This window comes from Oreochromis niloticus, linkage group LG19 (genome assembly GCF_001858045.2).
Source record: "Oreochromis niloticus isolate F11D_XX linkage group LG19, O_niloticus_UMD_NMBU, whole genome shotgun sequence".
Classification (NCBI taxonomy): domain Eukaryota; kingdom Metazoa; phylum Chordata; class Actinopteri; order Cichliformes; family Cichlidae; genus Oreochromis; species Oreochromis niloticus.
The window spans coordinates 6,990,604-7,006,621 of record NC_031983.2 but is presented as its reverse complement, the minus strand read 5'-3'; the positions used below and the strand labels follow the sequence as shown (position 1 = coordinate 7,006,621).

At 42.8% G+C, this 16,018-nt stretch overlaps 1 protein-coding gene across 11 annotated transcripts; it reads right to left on the bottom strand.

The window, feature by feature from the left end:
• Nucleotides 1-1,035: 1,035 nt before the first annotated feature.
• On the bottom strand, nt 1,036-15,466 carry jade1 (jade family PHD finger 1). Of its 11 annotated transcripts, none has more exons than XM_019349054.2 (12): nt 15,225-15,466; nt 13,514-13,660; nt 13,042-13,236; nt 12,395-12,462; nt 11,553-11,710; nt 10,048-10,232; nt 8,375-8,586; nt 7,727-7,894; nt 7,241-7,357; nt 5,548-6,141; nt 3,626-3,743; nt 1,036-2,937 (listed from the first exon to the last, which is right to left on the bottom strand). In XM_019349054.2, exons 2-12 carry the CDS (start codon nt 13,587-13,589, stop codon nt 1,892-1,894), a joined length of 2,937 nt encoding a protein of 978 aa, XP_019204599.1. In that variant the 5' UTR covers nt 13,590-13,660; nt 15,225-15,466; the 3' UTR covers nt 1,036-1,891. The 11 variants fall into 11 exon arrangements, with proteins under 11 accessions (XP_019204599.1, XP_013128380.1, XP_005453447.1 ...); XM_013272926.3 differs by having other exon boundaries at nt 13,514-13,596; XM_005453390.4 differs by having other exon boundaries at nt 13,099-13,236; nt 13,514-13,596; nt 15,225-15,465.
• Between the last annotated feature and the right edge of the window lie 552 nt (nt 15,467-16,018).

The window sequence follows — 16,018 nt, the reverse complement described above, 5'->3', positions numbered from 1 at the left end:
CCAACACCGAAGGCATGTTTCTTCCTCCAACATGACTTGCATTAACAAGCCTCTGATAACTACATGGACCATATTGACCTTCATTCACAGAACTCCACTGTAGTCTGTGGACCAAGAGATGAGAAGTAATCTGATTACTGGCTTAGTTTTCTGCCTCCACCAAAATTAAGATGAGATGCTTTTGTTGCTACTGTCTTTGAAATTAGCTGTTTGTCACTTTGAAACTGTTTTAAATGGAGCACCTTTAGCAGTGATAACTTGACGTAATGTTTTTCAGTGACTTTGTCAGCTTCTCACATCACTGTGGGGGAATTTTTGGCCAACTCTTCTTGCTTCAGTTCACCGAGGTTTAGAGGTTTTCATTTATGCACAGCTCTAAGATCCTAATCATCACCTCTCCCTCAACAGCCATCATAACCTGTTTGTGCTGATGTGGATGTGATTGGTTTTCACCAAACGTGGCACTGACTCATTACCAAACATCTCCTCTTTGGTCTCCTGTTCAGGGGATGTTGTTCCAGAAGTCTCGCGGTGTGTTAGATGCAGCTTTGCAAACATAAAGGTCAGCAGCCCTCAGTCTTTAATGGTATTGTCATAAACTTTAACATGCTGAGACCTGTAGAGTCTGAGCTGTACCACAAGTTCTGTGTGACCCTACAAGGACATCCTCCTAAAACCAGCTCTGACCAGTCACACTGGAGGACGTTTGAAGGCAGCCTAACATTTGCCAGTGTCTACAGACTCTTCGACACCTGTAACCTGCATTCAGGGCACCCATAGGTGGACCTGGCAGTCCTGATGTTCTCAGTCAAGCTGCAAAGCGAGAATAAGTCCCTCTGCAGGGCAACAGGCCCTCATGGAGTCAGACATGCACGCAGGTTCTCCTCACACATGAAGCAGCTACTCACACCAGAAAAAAAGTTAATGTATTTTACTTTATAAGGAGATCTTCAAGATGAGAGCATTTTAACATATACCTTGAATGACTGATCAGTTATTGTATCTCAACAACTTATCAATGAGGCACAGAAACCATTTTTCAGTCCAGCAGAGTTTTTATTCCTCTTTAAGACGACAACAAAAAAATAATATTTTGCATAACAGTAGTACAGCAGCGGCCAAGGGTACAAAACGCTTTTTTTGTTTGTTTTAATTATTCAGTGTAAAAATAACTCTACTCACACCTGTGCCGTCCTCTCGTAGTGCAAACGCTTCAAATAAAAGTTAGGCACATGATGGATACGATCGCAGTTCAAATTACACTTAAGTGCTGATGACGAGTAAAACATCATTCTGTATTCCTGTTTCAGTTTGCCAACCCCCACCCCCCCACCCCCGCCATCGCGTAGGACAACCACAGACTGAAGAAGTACTCCGTTTAAACAGCGTTAAAAGGGCAGTTTGACCTCCTCTTTGAAGCGGTCGAGGTCCGATGAAGCCTGATTAATTAAAAAGACCTACGCAGTCCTGATCACTGACAGTATGAATGAGGATTACCTGCTTCTGATTCTTCCACTAAGTGCAACTGACTCATGGCCGAGTTTAATACTAGAGATGAAAAGAAAAGACATAGCAAGCTTATGGTCCCAAGCAACAATCCCAACTTCTCCCTCGTTGATGCTATTGCTTGTTTATATCTGAGCGAGCGATTAAGTGGCAACTTGACATCTTTCTATTCTGAGGAAAGGAAAAAAAAAGAACTAGCACAAAATAAAATAAAATATTTCCCAGTTTTACATATGTTACAAATAAAAAATAAATATCAGCTCTGTTTTTACTCTAGCCTTTTTTGTTTTGTTTAGGATTTAGAGAAAAATAAAGGTACAAAGAGCGGCTGTCGTTCTTCTCCGAACAACACAGTGCAGCTTCATTTCTAAGAGTTGTTCCGTCATCAGGACGCCAGGACGCCCCGGCGAATGATGTCAGACACGTAACGGCGGCTGAGTGACGAGTCGCCTCTCAGCTGGTGTGAGTGGCATCGTTTCAGGCAGGGCTCCAGCTCGCCGTCGCCTGCCTTGGAGTCAGAGGTGTAGTCCTCGTTTTCCGTCCCCGTGCGCAGTCGGGTCCTGGGGTATGACGGCTTAGGCGTGTTGGTCAGCGGCCTGAGCAGGGGCTTGTGTAGCTCCGCCTGCTTTTGCTCCGTTATACTTGTGGGTTTCTCGTTTCTCTTTGGGATTCTGAACTTCCCCCAGCTTCTCAGCTGTCCAGCCTCGGGCCCGTTAGGCGCGTGGGAGCTGTCGGCCGAGGCTCTCCTCAGCCAGCCGTTGGTCTTGGCGCTGGGAGCGGTGTCTGTCACCGTGCTGGCTTTGTTAAATTTAGTGTTGCTCGTCACATCCGCAGAGACAGGGCTTCTTTTGATCCCTTCATCTATGAAGTAGTTGTCTGAGTCAGAGTTTCTGATGTCTACCAGTCTGATGGACACCGTTTTCTCCAGATGCTTTGACCCAAACCTGTTCTTCCCCTGGATGGTGAAGCTTTCTGTGGAATCATTCACCTTTTTTCTCCTCCTCTCCTCCTGCTCATGCTCAATATCCCGTTTTCGTCTCGCTTCCAGTTCGGGCTCCGCAGCCTCCCTTCTCGGCCCTTTCCGGCTCTCATGCTTGGGCAGTTTGACGACGGCTGGTTCCTGAATGACCTCTGGCTTTGGGAGTTTTTTAAACGGTGTCTCCTGGCTGATGGGTTGGATCCTGGCCTCCATGGCTGCAGCCTCTTTGATCTGGGAGCTTTTGCTATCCCTCGTCTCCGATGCCTTGCTCAGATTGTCTTTCTTTTGAGTGTGCGGTGAGTTGGGCATGCTTTTTCTCTCGCTGCTTTTCCTTTTTTCCTTTCGTTTGGTCTTCAGTCCAGAGGGGCTCCAGGAGGAGCTAGACTGGGAGCCCTGAGACGATAACCAGCCCAGAGAGAACAGCTTTTCCAGATCCTTCGCTGAAGGATCTCCTGAAACACACAAAAAACATACAGGTTTATTACAACATGAGAGGTAACTATCTGTAATTATCAGCCAGCCAAATTAGTTGCTTTTTCTAACATTTCTATCCTGATGTAAAGGCCAACAGCAGAACGCAGGGCTTTGTTGTGAGCACCAGTTCAATTTTTTTAGTATGTAGCAAACATTTGTAGTCTTTTGATACAGGAAGTAGCTTTATCATTGTACTGACTTATTACTGAGCATGAATCAGACCTGGGAATAGGATGAGGAACATGACCTGTGTGCAAGTCGCATCTTAATTTCTGCCCTTCTCTCGCTAAAGTTTCCACGTGTGATCGGCAATGCCATCAAGGATATCCACAAAGATCTGCTTGACGTAGCCTGTAACACGTCGCCTGCTGATGGCCTTTCAATCAGCTCAGCAAATAGTTGCTGGGTGTAACTATACAGAAATGACCAAACCCCACATCAGACGTCGTGTGTGTAGAAACACACTTTTATAATTCAATACAAAATATCTCAACACGTTACAAACTGCAGGCGGTTGCAGTTTGTAACGTGCAGCTTTCTCACCTGCAGACGTGAGAAAGCTGATGGGACACACTGTCTACTAGCTAGGTTTACTAACATGAATGTAAAGTTCATATGGAAGCTACCACATGCAAACCTATTAGTTTCTTCATCTCATGGACTCACCACTGAGCAGCTCATGGTCAAGCAGTCGGACCTGGTGCTGGAAGATCTGCTCCTGGACTTTCCACAACGACCGCTTCATCTTCTCTCTCCGAGTCACCATGTAGGTCAGGTTACGAACCTGTGGAGCAACAGCAGCTTTTTTAGTCACGCTTTTATCAGATTGCATCCTACAACTCTGCAACTACGGCTCGTGCTCACGCTGTCTTTTCACTTCTGCTGACTTAACTGTCGTGAGCAAGTGCCTCATTTCTGCATTTCTACAAACAAACCTGATATCCCAATTTCAGAAACCTGGATAAGCATTCACAATCACAGAAAAGGATGAAAACAAAAACAGGAAAGTTGACCAAGTTCAGTCAAGTTATGTGATAGTGACACAAAATAGATTTTTAATCCGTTTTAGAATGATGGGATTAACCAGGTAAAGATCCTTTATAATTTTAGACGGAGACGCTGACCTGGTCATGTGTGTAAACAGGTTTCCCGACAGAGTGACTCATCCACAGCACTCTGTAACAGAGACTCTGGTATTTGTAACGTAACCTAAGATGTGTTGAACCAGATGTTTAGTGTTCGTGATAATATAATCTGGGATCAACCTCACAGCACACAGCTAACTAACCACACAGACTGTCAATATAAACACTGGAGCCATAACCAGCTTTCCATTCCCTGACACAACTGAGTACCCCTGCAGAAAGGTACTGATGTCTCACCTGGGCCTCACCTGGCCCACAGAGAGCATAATCTTCTTGAATGTCTCACTTAAACTTGTCTTTGTCAAACAGCGACTAGCTTGTGTGTGTCTACCAGGACAGTTTTTAGGCTCAGCACTACTGGTTGGGCTAATATAACACTAACCAGTCCAAAAGTCTCAACAGCAGAGGGCAAGAGGGTGAGAAGGATTTAGCCTACTGTGTTTAGAAAATACAAGAGGACAGATATCAGCAGAGCAACTGAAGATAAACTATTTTAAGTCATGACACTTGAATTGTTTTTTTTTTTTACTCTTTAGTGTGACTGAACACTATGACCCTGATGAAGGCCACAAGCCGAAACGCATTGGTCAATTATTAAAGTTGTTCTTCTTTCCTCAAGTGTTGCTGGAGTTCCTGTTTTTTTAATTCTCTCATCTTCTCCATGCACCTTGGAAGCAGGTGAAGTTGTGCCAGGATTTTTTGCTGTTTTTTTAGTGTGACTGAATCTGTCAGGCTTGATTTGAAATACAGCAGGATAATTACATCCATCAGCTTAGTGGTTGTATTTGGTTTCTAAAAATCAATGCTTCAATGTTTGGAGACCTGCAGGAGGTCGATTTAGGGCTGGAATATTTCATCACCAAACGTGGTAACGATGGCAGCTCTCACAACCAAACGCAGCACCGAGAGCACATTTTTTCATTTAAAGCCTCATACAGCAACACTGTGGATTGCGGTCAGTAGGCAAACCTGCTGATTAGATATTTAAGAAGTATTATAAACCAGCTAGTGATCGTGTAGTTTCATGCAGCGCAGGTCAGTGATGGTAAAGATTATTGGTCCATGTTTTTTATCACAGAGCTGGCTCACAGTGCCAAAGGTCCATTCTATATAACATCAATCATCTTAGAAGAGTTTTGTCCAGCTTTTAAAAGATGGTTATGTTAGAATAAATGTACCTATACAAGCAGTTGTCTGCTGTACTACTGAAAGGCCCTCTCGTGGACATAATTCAAGCCTGTTTGTTTTGGTTTTTGAATAAATAAACGACCAGCAGCCCTCCTCTCCTCTACAAGCATCAGACTTTTATGTTGCACTGGAAATTTATTGAACTGCATTTAAGCGTTTCTCTCGTCATCCCCTGCTCTTCATAACATTTCTCTTCTTGCCTCCGCTGTTGTCTTAGCGCCTGTGAGTCCTGCTGCTGGTGAAGTCGAAACCTACCCGCTCCAGATCTTGTCGGAGATGTGTGAAGAGCTGCAGGCGGCGCAGCAGCACCTCCTGCTCGCGCCGTGCCAGGCTCTCCTCCTCGTCTTTTTTGGGCGTGAGAAGCGGCTGGTTGAAGTTGGCTTTGCGTTTCAGTTTCCAGTACTGATAGAGAAAGTCCACCACCTCGGGCACCAGCTTCAAGTTACTAGCTACCTCCTCCACGTCTACAAACTGATAGAACTCTTCCTCCATCTCTTGCAGCTTCAGTTTGCGGAGGTTGACTCGCTTCTCTTCCTTGCTGAGTGCCTCTGGGTTGGTGAGTGCTCTATCGATGAGCTGAGGGGCCACACAGGAAGATGAAGAGGGGGAGGCAGCATCTTCCTCCTCTAACACCTTCGCTCTCCTCCTGCCCTTCTTGTCTCTGGCACTTTCCTTCTCCTCGTCGCCCGAGTCGCGGTCCCTGGACTCGTCACCCTCAAGCCCAGAATGTTTGGGGCAGTAGGACTTGAACTTGACCTCATCGTCATCTGTGAGGATAGTGTTCATTTCAAGGTTGGCGTGGAGGCCGCACGTCACGTGGAAGGCAGTCCGGCAATTTTTTGCAGAGCACTACAGAAAGAAACCGAAAGAAACAGAAAAATGTTTACTAAAATTAGTTTTTTTGTCCCCCATTCCTACAGGAAATATAATATATAATTTTAAAAAAAAAAACACACAAAAACTTATTACTTAAAAATGCCAAAACTGAAATTCTGTCAAAGATATCAAATTCACCAAAGCACAGCCTGAGACATGAACCAAAAAAATCTCAGAAACATCACATTTCTCCTCTAGTTTTTCTTTAAACCTGCAATTCTGTATTTTGCCATCTGGGGGCAGCAAAAACAACATACAGGTATTTAATTGATCAAAATAAACCAATCAAATATTAAAGTGACACTCCAGCCCTCTACTAGCTGTGACTCAGGCCCTCATACAAACCCGCTTCAAAGAAACAGAACTACCTTCAGCTTAATAAGAAGTGAAAACACTCAAACAGGTATCTGCACTATCAAAATGTCATGAATGACATCACTAAGGTTTCTGAAAATTGTATCAGTAACAATTTTAGAATCTTTGAAATGAGACTTTTCCATTACTGATGAGTCCCTTTTAATAAAAAAATGACTGTGATATCTCACAGTGTGATGTACTTTCAGCTGCCCTCTTATTTCCTAAGGGGTTGCCACAGCGGGTGGATCCGCATATTTGATTTGGCACAGTTTTTAGGGCGGATGCCCATCCACACAACGCTGATATCTCACACTACCAACACATATATCATGCACCAACATTCAGCCTAAATATACACAGAGATCATTTCTTTCTCCATATCACTCAGTCCAGATCTGCTGTGTGTCAAATTGTCTTTCTGGCTTACTTTTATGTTGTTACTGTTGTGAATTTAACACGTTTAACACAAAATCTAAAACCACACACTAAAACGTTTCAGTGCTGGGTGAGCTGCTGTGCCTTCACTCCTCCACCCTGCTGAGGTGTGAAGTCACTGCCTTCATTTCCAGTACATGGAAACTGAAGAACACTGATGCACTTTCACCCGGTGTAGATCAATAATCCCCACACTGTGGAAATCTCCTCCCGTAGTCTGAGTTACTGACACGTGCTGGATGAGCTTTTCACATTAAATGAACTGTGTAACGTTAATAACCTGTATGCATGCGCCAGTCTTCTCTTTGCAGAGGCAGCAGATCAGAGCCCATCTGTTGCTGGGAATGTGGGACACATTGGTGATCGGCTCCATCTTCTCTGGATTCCCAATGCTCACCTGTGCAGAGGATTTAACACACAAAGAGGACACGAGTTGCTCAAACGTCAGCGCACATGGTGTTGACAAATGAATGGTAAATGGCCTGTATTTGTATAGCGCTTTACTTAGTCCCTAAGGACCCCAAAGCGCTTTACACATTCAGTCATCCACCCATTCACACACACATTCACAAATGAAAGTACATGCCGAGTGGTCTTAGACACAGTGTCACTGCCATGTGTGTCGAAACGGTTGCCAACATTTTAAACAAGTGGGATTAAAACCTCCAACTCTTAACAGTGCAAGCAGCTGTCAGGAGCAGCCAATCAGAAGAGAGTCCCAGAATGACAATTTGATTAAAAAACAGAAATTATGACTGATCTTCACCTCTGGAATCCACAAGGCACAGCTGACGTGGACCCACTTGGTTCCACTTCGGGTCGGCTTCATGGCTCCGCCCTTTTTGGGACACAACTGGCACTTTGGCAGGATGCCGAGGGCACAGATCCGACACAACCAGCTGCCCTTAGGGACTTTCTGGATGCCGTAACACGCCTGAAAAGAAACACAAACAGCGGCTCAGTTTCCAGAAAGCAAGCAGAAATGACGATGCAGACAGGAAGTAGGTGTGTCACATGAAAAGCAGACCTAAAATGTAAGACGCTTTTTTTTTTTGCCACAGTGAGACGAATCTCTAAAGTCTTGCAACTTTCTTTTTTCTTTGAACAAGTTAACAAAATCCATCTTTTTCCCCTACAGGAAACACTAAAACTGGAAGAATTTTAATTTAACTCCTTTCATGTACAAAAAGCTAAATAACTGTGTTGACGTTGGCATTACACAGCCAGTTTATTCAATGGGAGTCACTTCATATATTTGACTGGACAGGGAGAAGTTTAAAACTGACAAAAGAAAACAGATTTGACTTCATATCACACATTAACAGATTCAGAACAATATTCTGTGGGAATTATGACAGATTTGTCCTCTGTCTGCTGTGTTTTTTTCTCATTTTAAAGGGACATGATCGCTGACCTGGTGAACGCAGATGTTGCACTTGTCGCAGAACACCATCTCGTTATTGTCCTCCCCGTCAGGTGACTGGCAAACATCACACACCACATCCTCGTCATACTCGATGCCTAACCCCTCCTCGGTCTCCATGGCGTGCGTCATGTTTTCATGGCAACAGCGCTCAAACTCTTCCATCACACGCTCCATGGTGATTTCATCCAGTGGCGGCATAGCTGGAAAAAAATATACATGAATGAACATGAAAGATGTCCTGCTCTATTATAAAGTTCCCTTATTTGTTGATGCTCTCTTACACTTTTGGTGAGACATTATAATCAGAATGCAGTGATAAAAAATAAATAAATAAATCCTGCCTCCTGCAGGAGAGTCCGGGTTTTATCATCTTCAGTTTCACTATAGTTTAAGCATCAATATTTCTCTGTGGGCTGAGTAAATGCCCTTTTTGTTTGGCTTTTAATTTGTAATTACACCCTACATTTTCCATCCATCTAACAGCAGACAGAAGGCACAAAATGCTCAATAACACTTACAACACAGAGTTATCAAAAAGAAACTGGAAACAACAGTGCAGTAACACAAGAAACCTAAAATAAAGCCGGACTCTTTACTCAAAACACAAACTGGACACAAAAACCAAGTCTGTATATAAACACAGCTTGCAGCTGAAGGAGCAGAGGAGAAGTTCTGAGGGTGTCAAGGACAAGAAAGATGAACAGGAAAGATTTCGCTGGCTCTCTGCGTCTCTCAGCTCACACTCCTTATGAAGAAAATAGCTTTGTGACTGTAAACCTGCACTGCACGTATGCTTATACAACAAGGATTTATAATAAATAAATACATAATAATAGTAATCTTTCAGTGAACTTCACTGAATACTGATGGCAATCAAGCAGGCTGACAGACTGTAAAGCTCGATGTCAACATCTCAGACCTTGCAGCTAGGGCTGCTCAATTAATCGAATTTTAATCTAGATTACGATCTGGGCTTTCAACGATCATTAAAAATGACTGAGCCTATTATTAGCACCTCCCTCGTGCTTTACTCTCGCGCTGCTCCGTGTGGCAAATCGAGTGCACCTCTCTGTGTTTCGAACACGCGTCACAACAATTAAGAGGACCCGAGGGAAGCTCGGAAAGCTAAGCAGAAGTTCTTTGGAGAGGAGAGGATAACGGCTGCTGAAGAAAGAATGCCGTTGGTTGAAAAGAGAGGTAAAACGACTTCAGTGGTGTGGAAACATTATGGGTTCACGGAGTCAGACGTGGATCAAATATTATGCAGTATTTTGAAGTTCACTAAACATAGATGTTTACATTTTTCATTTATTTTTTATACTGCAAACATTTCCACTGTAATCAGTATTTGCACACTATTTTATACTATTTTTTGACTATCTTTAAAGCCATTATTCAATACATTGTTATTGTTAAATAAATATCGTCAAATAATCGAGATCTCAATTTCAGTGAAAATAATCGTGATTATCATTTTTGCCATAATCGAGCAGCCCTACTTGCAGCTGTGGACACAGCTTCAAAACGCTTTCATCTGCTCTGTTTCATTTCATTTGATACAACAAAAAAACAACTATATTCAGTTCCTGAGCCTAAAAATAACTTACAGATTTAATCATCAAACAAGCAGCTACAGAACAAATATGTACTCAGTGACTCACCCATCTCTGTAAACTCTTCATTTATGACCTGCAGCCAGGCTACGTCTTCCTCGTTCAGGTCGTAGCGACACATCCCCTCCGCCAGCGTGCGGATGTCCACGTAGCCGAGCGCTTCTGTGCCTGATGTCCGGATCAACTTCTTTGGCCTACCAAACATCGTCTCCTTTCCTTTCTCGGCCAGCACCCTGCACAACCGAGACCTTTACATTCACTATCGTGCACATGCAGTACAATTTGGTAATGTGTTTAATCGAACTATACATTATTAACCAACAACGGGTGGTCTAACATGTACGGCAGGCTTCACAGTAGCTCCTAGCCTAGCCAAAAACACCTCTGGACTTTTTAAGGAATTCAAGGACTTTTCTTTTCAATGACACTTTCAAAAAGGACGCGATTTCCTGAAATGCACTTAAATAGCCCTCAAATTTATAAAACATGTAATATTTACGATTCTGATACTGGTGAACAGTAGACAGGACAGTAAAAGTCAGATTATAATAGCTCTTTCATGGTCATGCAAATGAATGGAAACACTGTTACTAAATTAGTAACACTGTAACATTTCTCTGCTGTAATTTTGTTAGAAGGGTATTTCCTGCACGGTGGGATTTCTGATGTCCCCTCAAAGAGGCTTTAACCAGAAACTCACCAACATTCTAATAACGTTTTGTTAATAAGGGTTTCGTTTACTCATATTTTCTTGAAATGCATCAATGTCTGTTAGGCAGGATGATACAAACTCACTGCCTTTATCATACACGGACTGTGTTTGCTCACTGACATCCCCTAAAGGCAAATTCTGAACCACAAAAACCCTTCAGCACTCAGTGGTCGACAGATAAAACAATACAAGTTTCAAAGGTGACATTTTAGCACCATCAGCTTGATATTTTGATCTACCGCTACACAGGCTTTGCTAAATCACTTGGAGCCTCAGCTTGACTCGACTCTGTTTCAGACGTTTTCCGTTACAGCCGAGTACCACCTAATGCTGGGTTGTTATAGCAACGTGATCTCGTGACTTCATTGTACGTCAGACAAACACCACAGCAATGGAGAACGTCAAGGCGATGGCATACCTGCTGCTCGGTGTATAGCTTTTTGTCACTCTGGGACCACTGTGGTTTTTTTGTGTAGCCATTTCATTTGTTGCTCGGTTTCAAAAATGGCAGTTTTGATTTTCGTAAAGGCGTGATCTCATGACTCATCGAGTTACGCCACTGACTAGCCAACTGGTGGTATGCAGTCTCTTGACATCACATTTTTGCACTGCTCAGAAGCCCAGTTGAGCAGGTATTTAAAAAAAAAATAAAAAATTTAAGTACCCGGTTCCAGGTACTACCACCTAATCGAAAACCATAAAAACCGAGGCAAGTCGAGCCAACCCAAGTAAGTACAAGTGGAAAAGGACTAGAAGTGTCAAAGTCGCCATCAGCTACGCTGCCTCTCATTCACTGAAGTGAACTATGAGTGAGATTGAATGTGTTACTTTTATTTCCTACCTCACAACAGGCTGTGGGATGGAGTGGGGGCTGACGGGGACCTGGACGCCCTTCTCCCACTCCTGCCTCCATGGGTCAGCTAAGACGTAGTAGTCCTCGGTGTTCAGCTGATATGAGTCGTGCACTTTCATGGCCGTGATCAGGTCCGTCCTGAAAACCTGCAGCACATAGCAAAATGTTCATGTTAAGTGTATAATGAGATTTCAGAGAAAACTGTTGCAAAACAAAGCTTGTCTCTGCAACAGCTTCAAGAACTTCAATCAGAATGAAGTAGAAAGCTGAAGGTTCGCTAAATTACATTTTTGCAAAGCAATTAATAAATAAATATAGAATATATGAAAACGTATATCAGTGTTTGAACAGGTTAAAAAAAAGAAAGGGAAAAAAGAATCGACCACATTGTGCGCACACAGCTAAAGACGGCAAATTAGGATCCTGCATTGGCTCGAGTCATTGTTTTGCTTTAATTTGACTGGCTTTCTAGTGAAAGGGAGGACACAGTGGACTGCAGGGACCAAGTCCACAGACTGTACAGTAGATAACAGTAAACGTGCTTTCATCTCAAGGACACACTATCGAGTGTGGGTCCAAGATAGCACGTCTTTTCTTACATGTATAAACAACCACATAAACACTTATTTTACAGATGTGCTGCCAACTGGTCCTTTCATTTTCACATTCACGTGTCAGCCACATATACACGTCTTTAGTTAAAATCTAAAGTACAATCTCAGAGTACAAGACTGACAAAAAAGAAGGGCCATTAATTATAATCTACACATTTGAAATTTTACAGCAACCCTTTAAAAACCACAATAAATAGTTTGAGATCAAATGCGTACCTCAGAGGGTTTCTGCCCAGTCCACCTCCTGTGCTGCGATGAATGCTGGGACCAGCAGGTGGAATTACCTGAAACAGAAACGCCACAAACTGTTGTACAGACCCACATTTCTTCTTTGAGCATCAACCCGAGTCTGCTGATTTTGTAATAAACAACTTCACACCATTAAATATGTCTGGATTTCCCCCAATGAGGGGAAACTTGAGAGAAACACAAGCGTGGCTCATTTGGATAGTCAAACTGGAGCAACTGACATTTTCTGTTTTCAATTTCATTTTATCAGCTAGAGTCGCCAATTTGACTTTGGGCCAGGTATGAAATTGATGACAAAAAGAAGAATCAAATTGGGGGTTTTTTGTTCTGATTTTTTAATTCACTTGTGTGGCACTCATATCTAACTGCAAGAACCACAATAAAAAGTGCTTGATCAGTGTGGTGTGCTTTATGGCATTAAATATTTTAACTTGTCTGTCTCATAAAACCCTAAAACAGACCAGGCTAAAAGCAATTCCCAGTAAGCGCTTGGGGTTTGTTTTTATAACAGATGGCAAAATGATAAGAATGCTCAGTCATAATGAAGCACGTACTTTGCTTTCTGTAATTTACAGCTCCGAGGAGCATTTTAAACAATGTGGTAAAACTCCAACCTCTGAGGGAAACCAACAACTGCAAGCTGTTCCCAGATTTGAGACCATCTGCCTGACCTGCCAGGATGTCTTTAAAGGTCCAAACATGCCTCCTGTCCCTACTCTGTCTCCTGTTTCTCGGACTACAGGACTTCTTTTGCTTTTCCTTTATTTTTGTCCATCTACTGCACTTGTTTCTCTTTCTTTTCTTCTTTCCTGAAGATGGAAGTACAGACTTACTCACACTGACACCAACAACATTAGAGATACATTTTCAAGTCTAACTGCAAAGCAAAAGTGTCATGGTTATCAAGGAAGCTGTCAAAAGGCTTTACTTTTACTTCTAAAAATAGCCAAACTTCATGAAGTCATTCACTTTGTCTGAACTTATCTCGGTGCTTGGCACTTGCGCTGGCAGGGTTGTGCCAACCTCGTTCCTGTCTATATTTGGACCTGGTATGAATGAGTCAGCAGAGACAATATTTTTGCTTACTTCCATTGTCCGAGTCATCGCTGCTGCTGGGGTGTCTGCTTCTCTTCATTGTCACCTGTCTGCGGAGCTCCGGCATAAGGGCACTTCACAAACAAGAAATGAGGTGGAGATACAGAATGGGAGGATGAAACGGTACACGATAAACAACTGTGGAAAAGATTTGGTAGTAAGATTAGTAGGCTGCCTTAAAAACCCTCACACAAAGAAAGTCAAGTCAGTTAGTAAATGCTACCTGTGGTGAGTAGCTTTGCACATTGTTGTGAGCAAATCATTCTCAGTTACACCATTACCAAAAGCAAACATGTTGACCAAAAATATTCTTCTGGGTATTATCAAGTAGCTTCAATTCACTGCAGCTAAACACGGTGGTATAATGTATTGATTATGCAAAATCTTGATCGTTTCTGGGAAAACGATCATGTTGTGGTGAAATATGTTCCCAACAGTAGTGGGGGGGCAAAAGTGGATCATTCAATATTTACATTACCGCCATGCTAGTGCTAAATTATCACTTCTACCATATGAGAACGAAGCACAACAACAGTCCAAGAAGTTGTCACTATCCCACCGGTTTCCGTCCTGATCAGCCAGCAAGGCTGTGTAAACACACACGCACCAGTCACTGCTCGAGAAGAAGTTACCGCATGCTGCACTGACAGGAAGCAACACTGTTATAAGATCAGGCTGCCCGTGCACGGACTCTCAACTCCCAAGAGCACAGGAGGAAATTTCTCGGAATCCGCCGCCAACCCGCATAGGGAGAAAGGTGCTAACCCTAATTTAGCTGGCTAGGCTAAAAGCAGGCTAGCCTGGGTCTGTGCGACGCCCCTCCTTCCAGCAAGCAGGCTGCAGAAAGTACGAGCTAAATTACGAGAAACTAGCTCAAGCCACCAGCTGTTCAAAACAACGGCTCCCCGGTGCTATTCTGGCAGCCTTATGTTATAAGGATGCGGATGCAAGTTCTAAGCAGACCACGGAACGTTGCATTTTTTTTAGTCACATTGCAACTCTACATGGCTAATGTTAGCCTGGTTGCTAATTTCCGTTATGTAACATAAGGGCCCATCCCTAACCGGTGCCTCAAATTGGCATGTTTATAATGTTTTTTTAAGTCAACAACAACATTCGCTATATACAAATAAGCTAATTTAATAAACAGAACATATGGAGGCTAATTCGTATCACGAATATTTAATTTTGTTGTCTAAAGTCATTGTACACCTTATGTTTCGCTGACGTTGTTGGTTAGCACATCGGCTAACTAGTTAGCTGGAGGCTACACGTAATGTAGTTTGTGTTTAGCATTATTAGCCGGTGTTGCTAACGTAACACAGGGTTCTACGGTGCCACTCACTAAATCCCACTGCCACAGAAAGCCGCTGTCAAAGGTTAGGGGTCAATTCTTGTGCCAAACAAACTACACCAAATCAAAAAGAACACGTGAATTTAAACTCATTGTTAATACAACACTGCCCTTTCACTACTATGCAGCTAACCAGCAGGGCACAGTGTGGTAGGTTTACCAGCGGTCCACTGGTTGAGGTTAATCTTTGGCGCCATTTTAAATGACGATGTCGCGTTTTCCTAGCGGACTGCTAGTACGTCCATACTAGAAATATAAACTCGCTCAAATTTCTAGATAAAATAATTCTGTTACATATGCACCTGAATTAAAACAGCGTAGAGTTGAAATAAATTGCATAGTACGTACAGAGCACGTCAGGCCGATGCGAGCCGCTGTTTTGAGTTTGAAGTGAAGCGCAGTTTTTGCCTTGAGTTCCGCTTGACCCGCATTCCACATACACAAACACAGTGGCGGCTGGGGAGGAGATTACTCTGCACACACGCAGCTATGTGCATCGGCCGCTAGAGGGCAGCAAAACCGAAACTGGTAGCACCAATCCGTCAGATCACTGCAGGAAAAAACAAGAAGTTTCCACAGCCTCGGTAACAACCCACGTTGCCCGGTTGCCAGTTTGAGTGTCAACAAACCATAATAATGTGTGCATAATTCTTTCCCAAGTGTGTACGACGGAGGTTTTCTACTGACATCAAAGTCCCTGCTTTCTGGCAAGGACACCACACTCTACAGGGACAGACCATCAGCAACATAAAAACAAACATTTAGTGAGGAAAGGACACATTTTCTCCCCTCCGTAAAGGTTTCCTAGATCAATACTATCCCTATGGATCCTTTCTTTACTGATACGCCCCTTTTTTTGTTTCTTTCTGTGCTCTTTGATATTATTTACAACATACTGTATCAGCTCATTTATGAAAGTAGTTTGATAATATCTGATTATTTATCCCAGAAGCTAGGAAACTTGCAAGTTACAGCAAGCAAAACACTGAAAATAGCCTTTGATAAAATAGTCCTGTTAAAGCAGAATAGCTGAATAAAAGGCAGAAGAAAATATCTCAGTGAAATGAAGTATTTTATCAATTTGTTTATGGATACACCAGATTATAAATTAAAAAAAACTGTAAGACTCATTATCTATAATT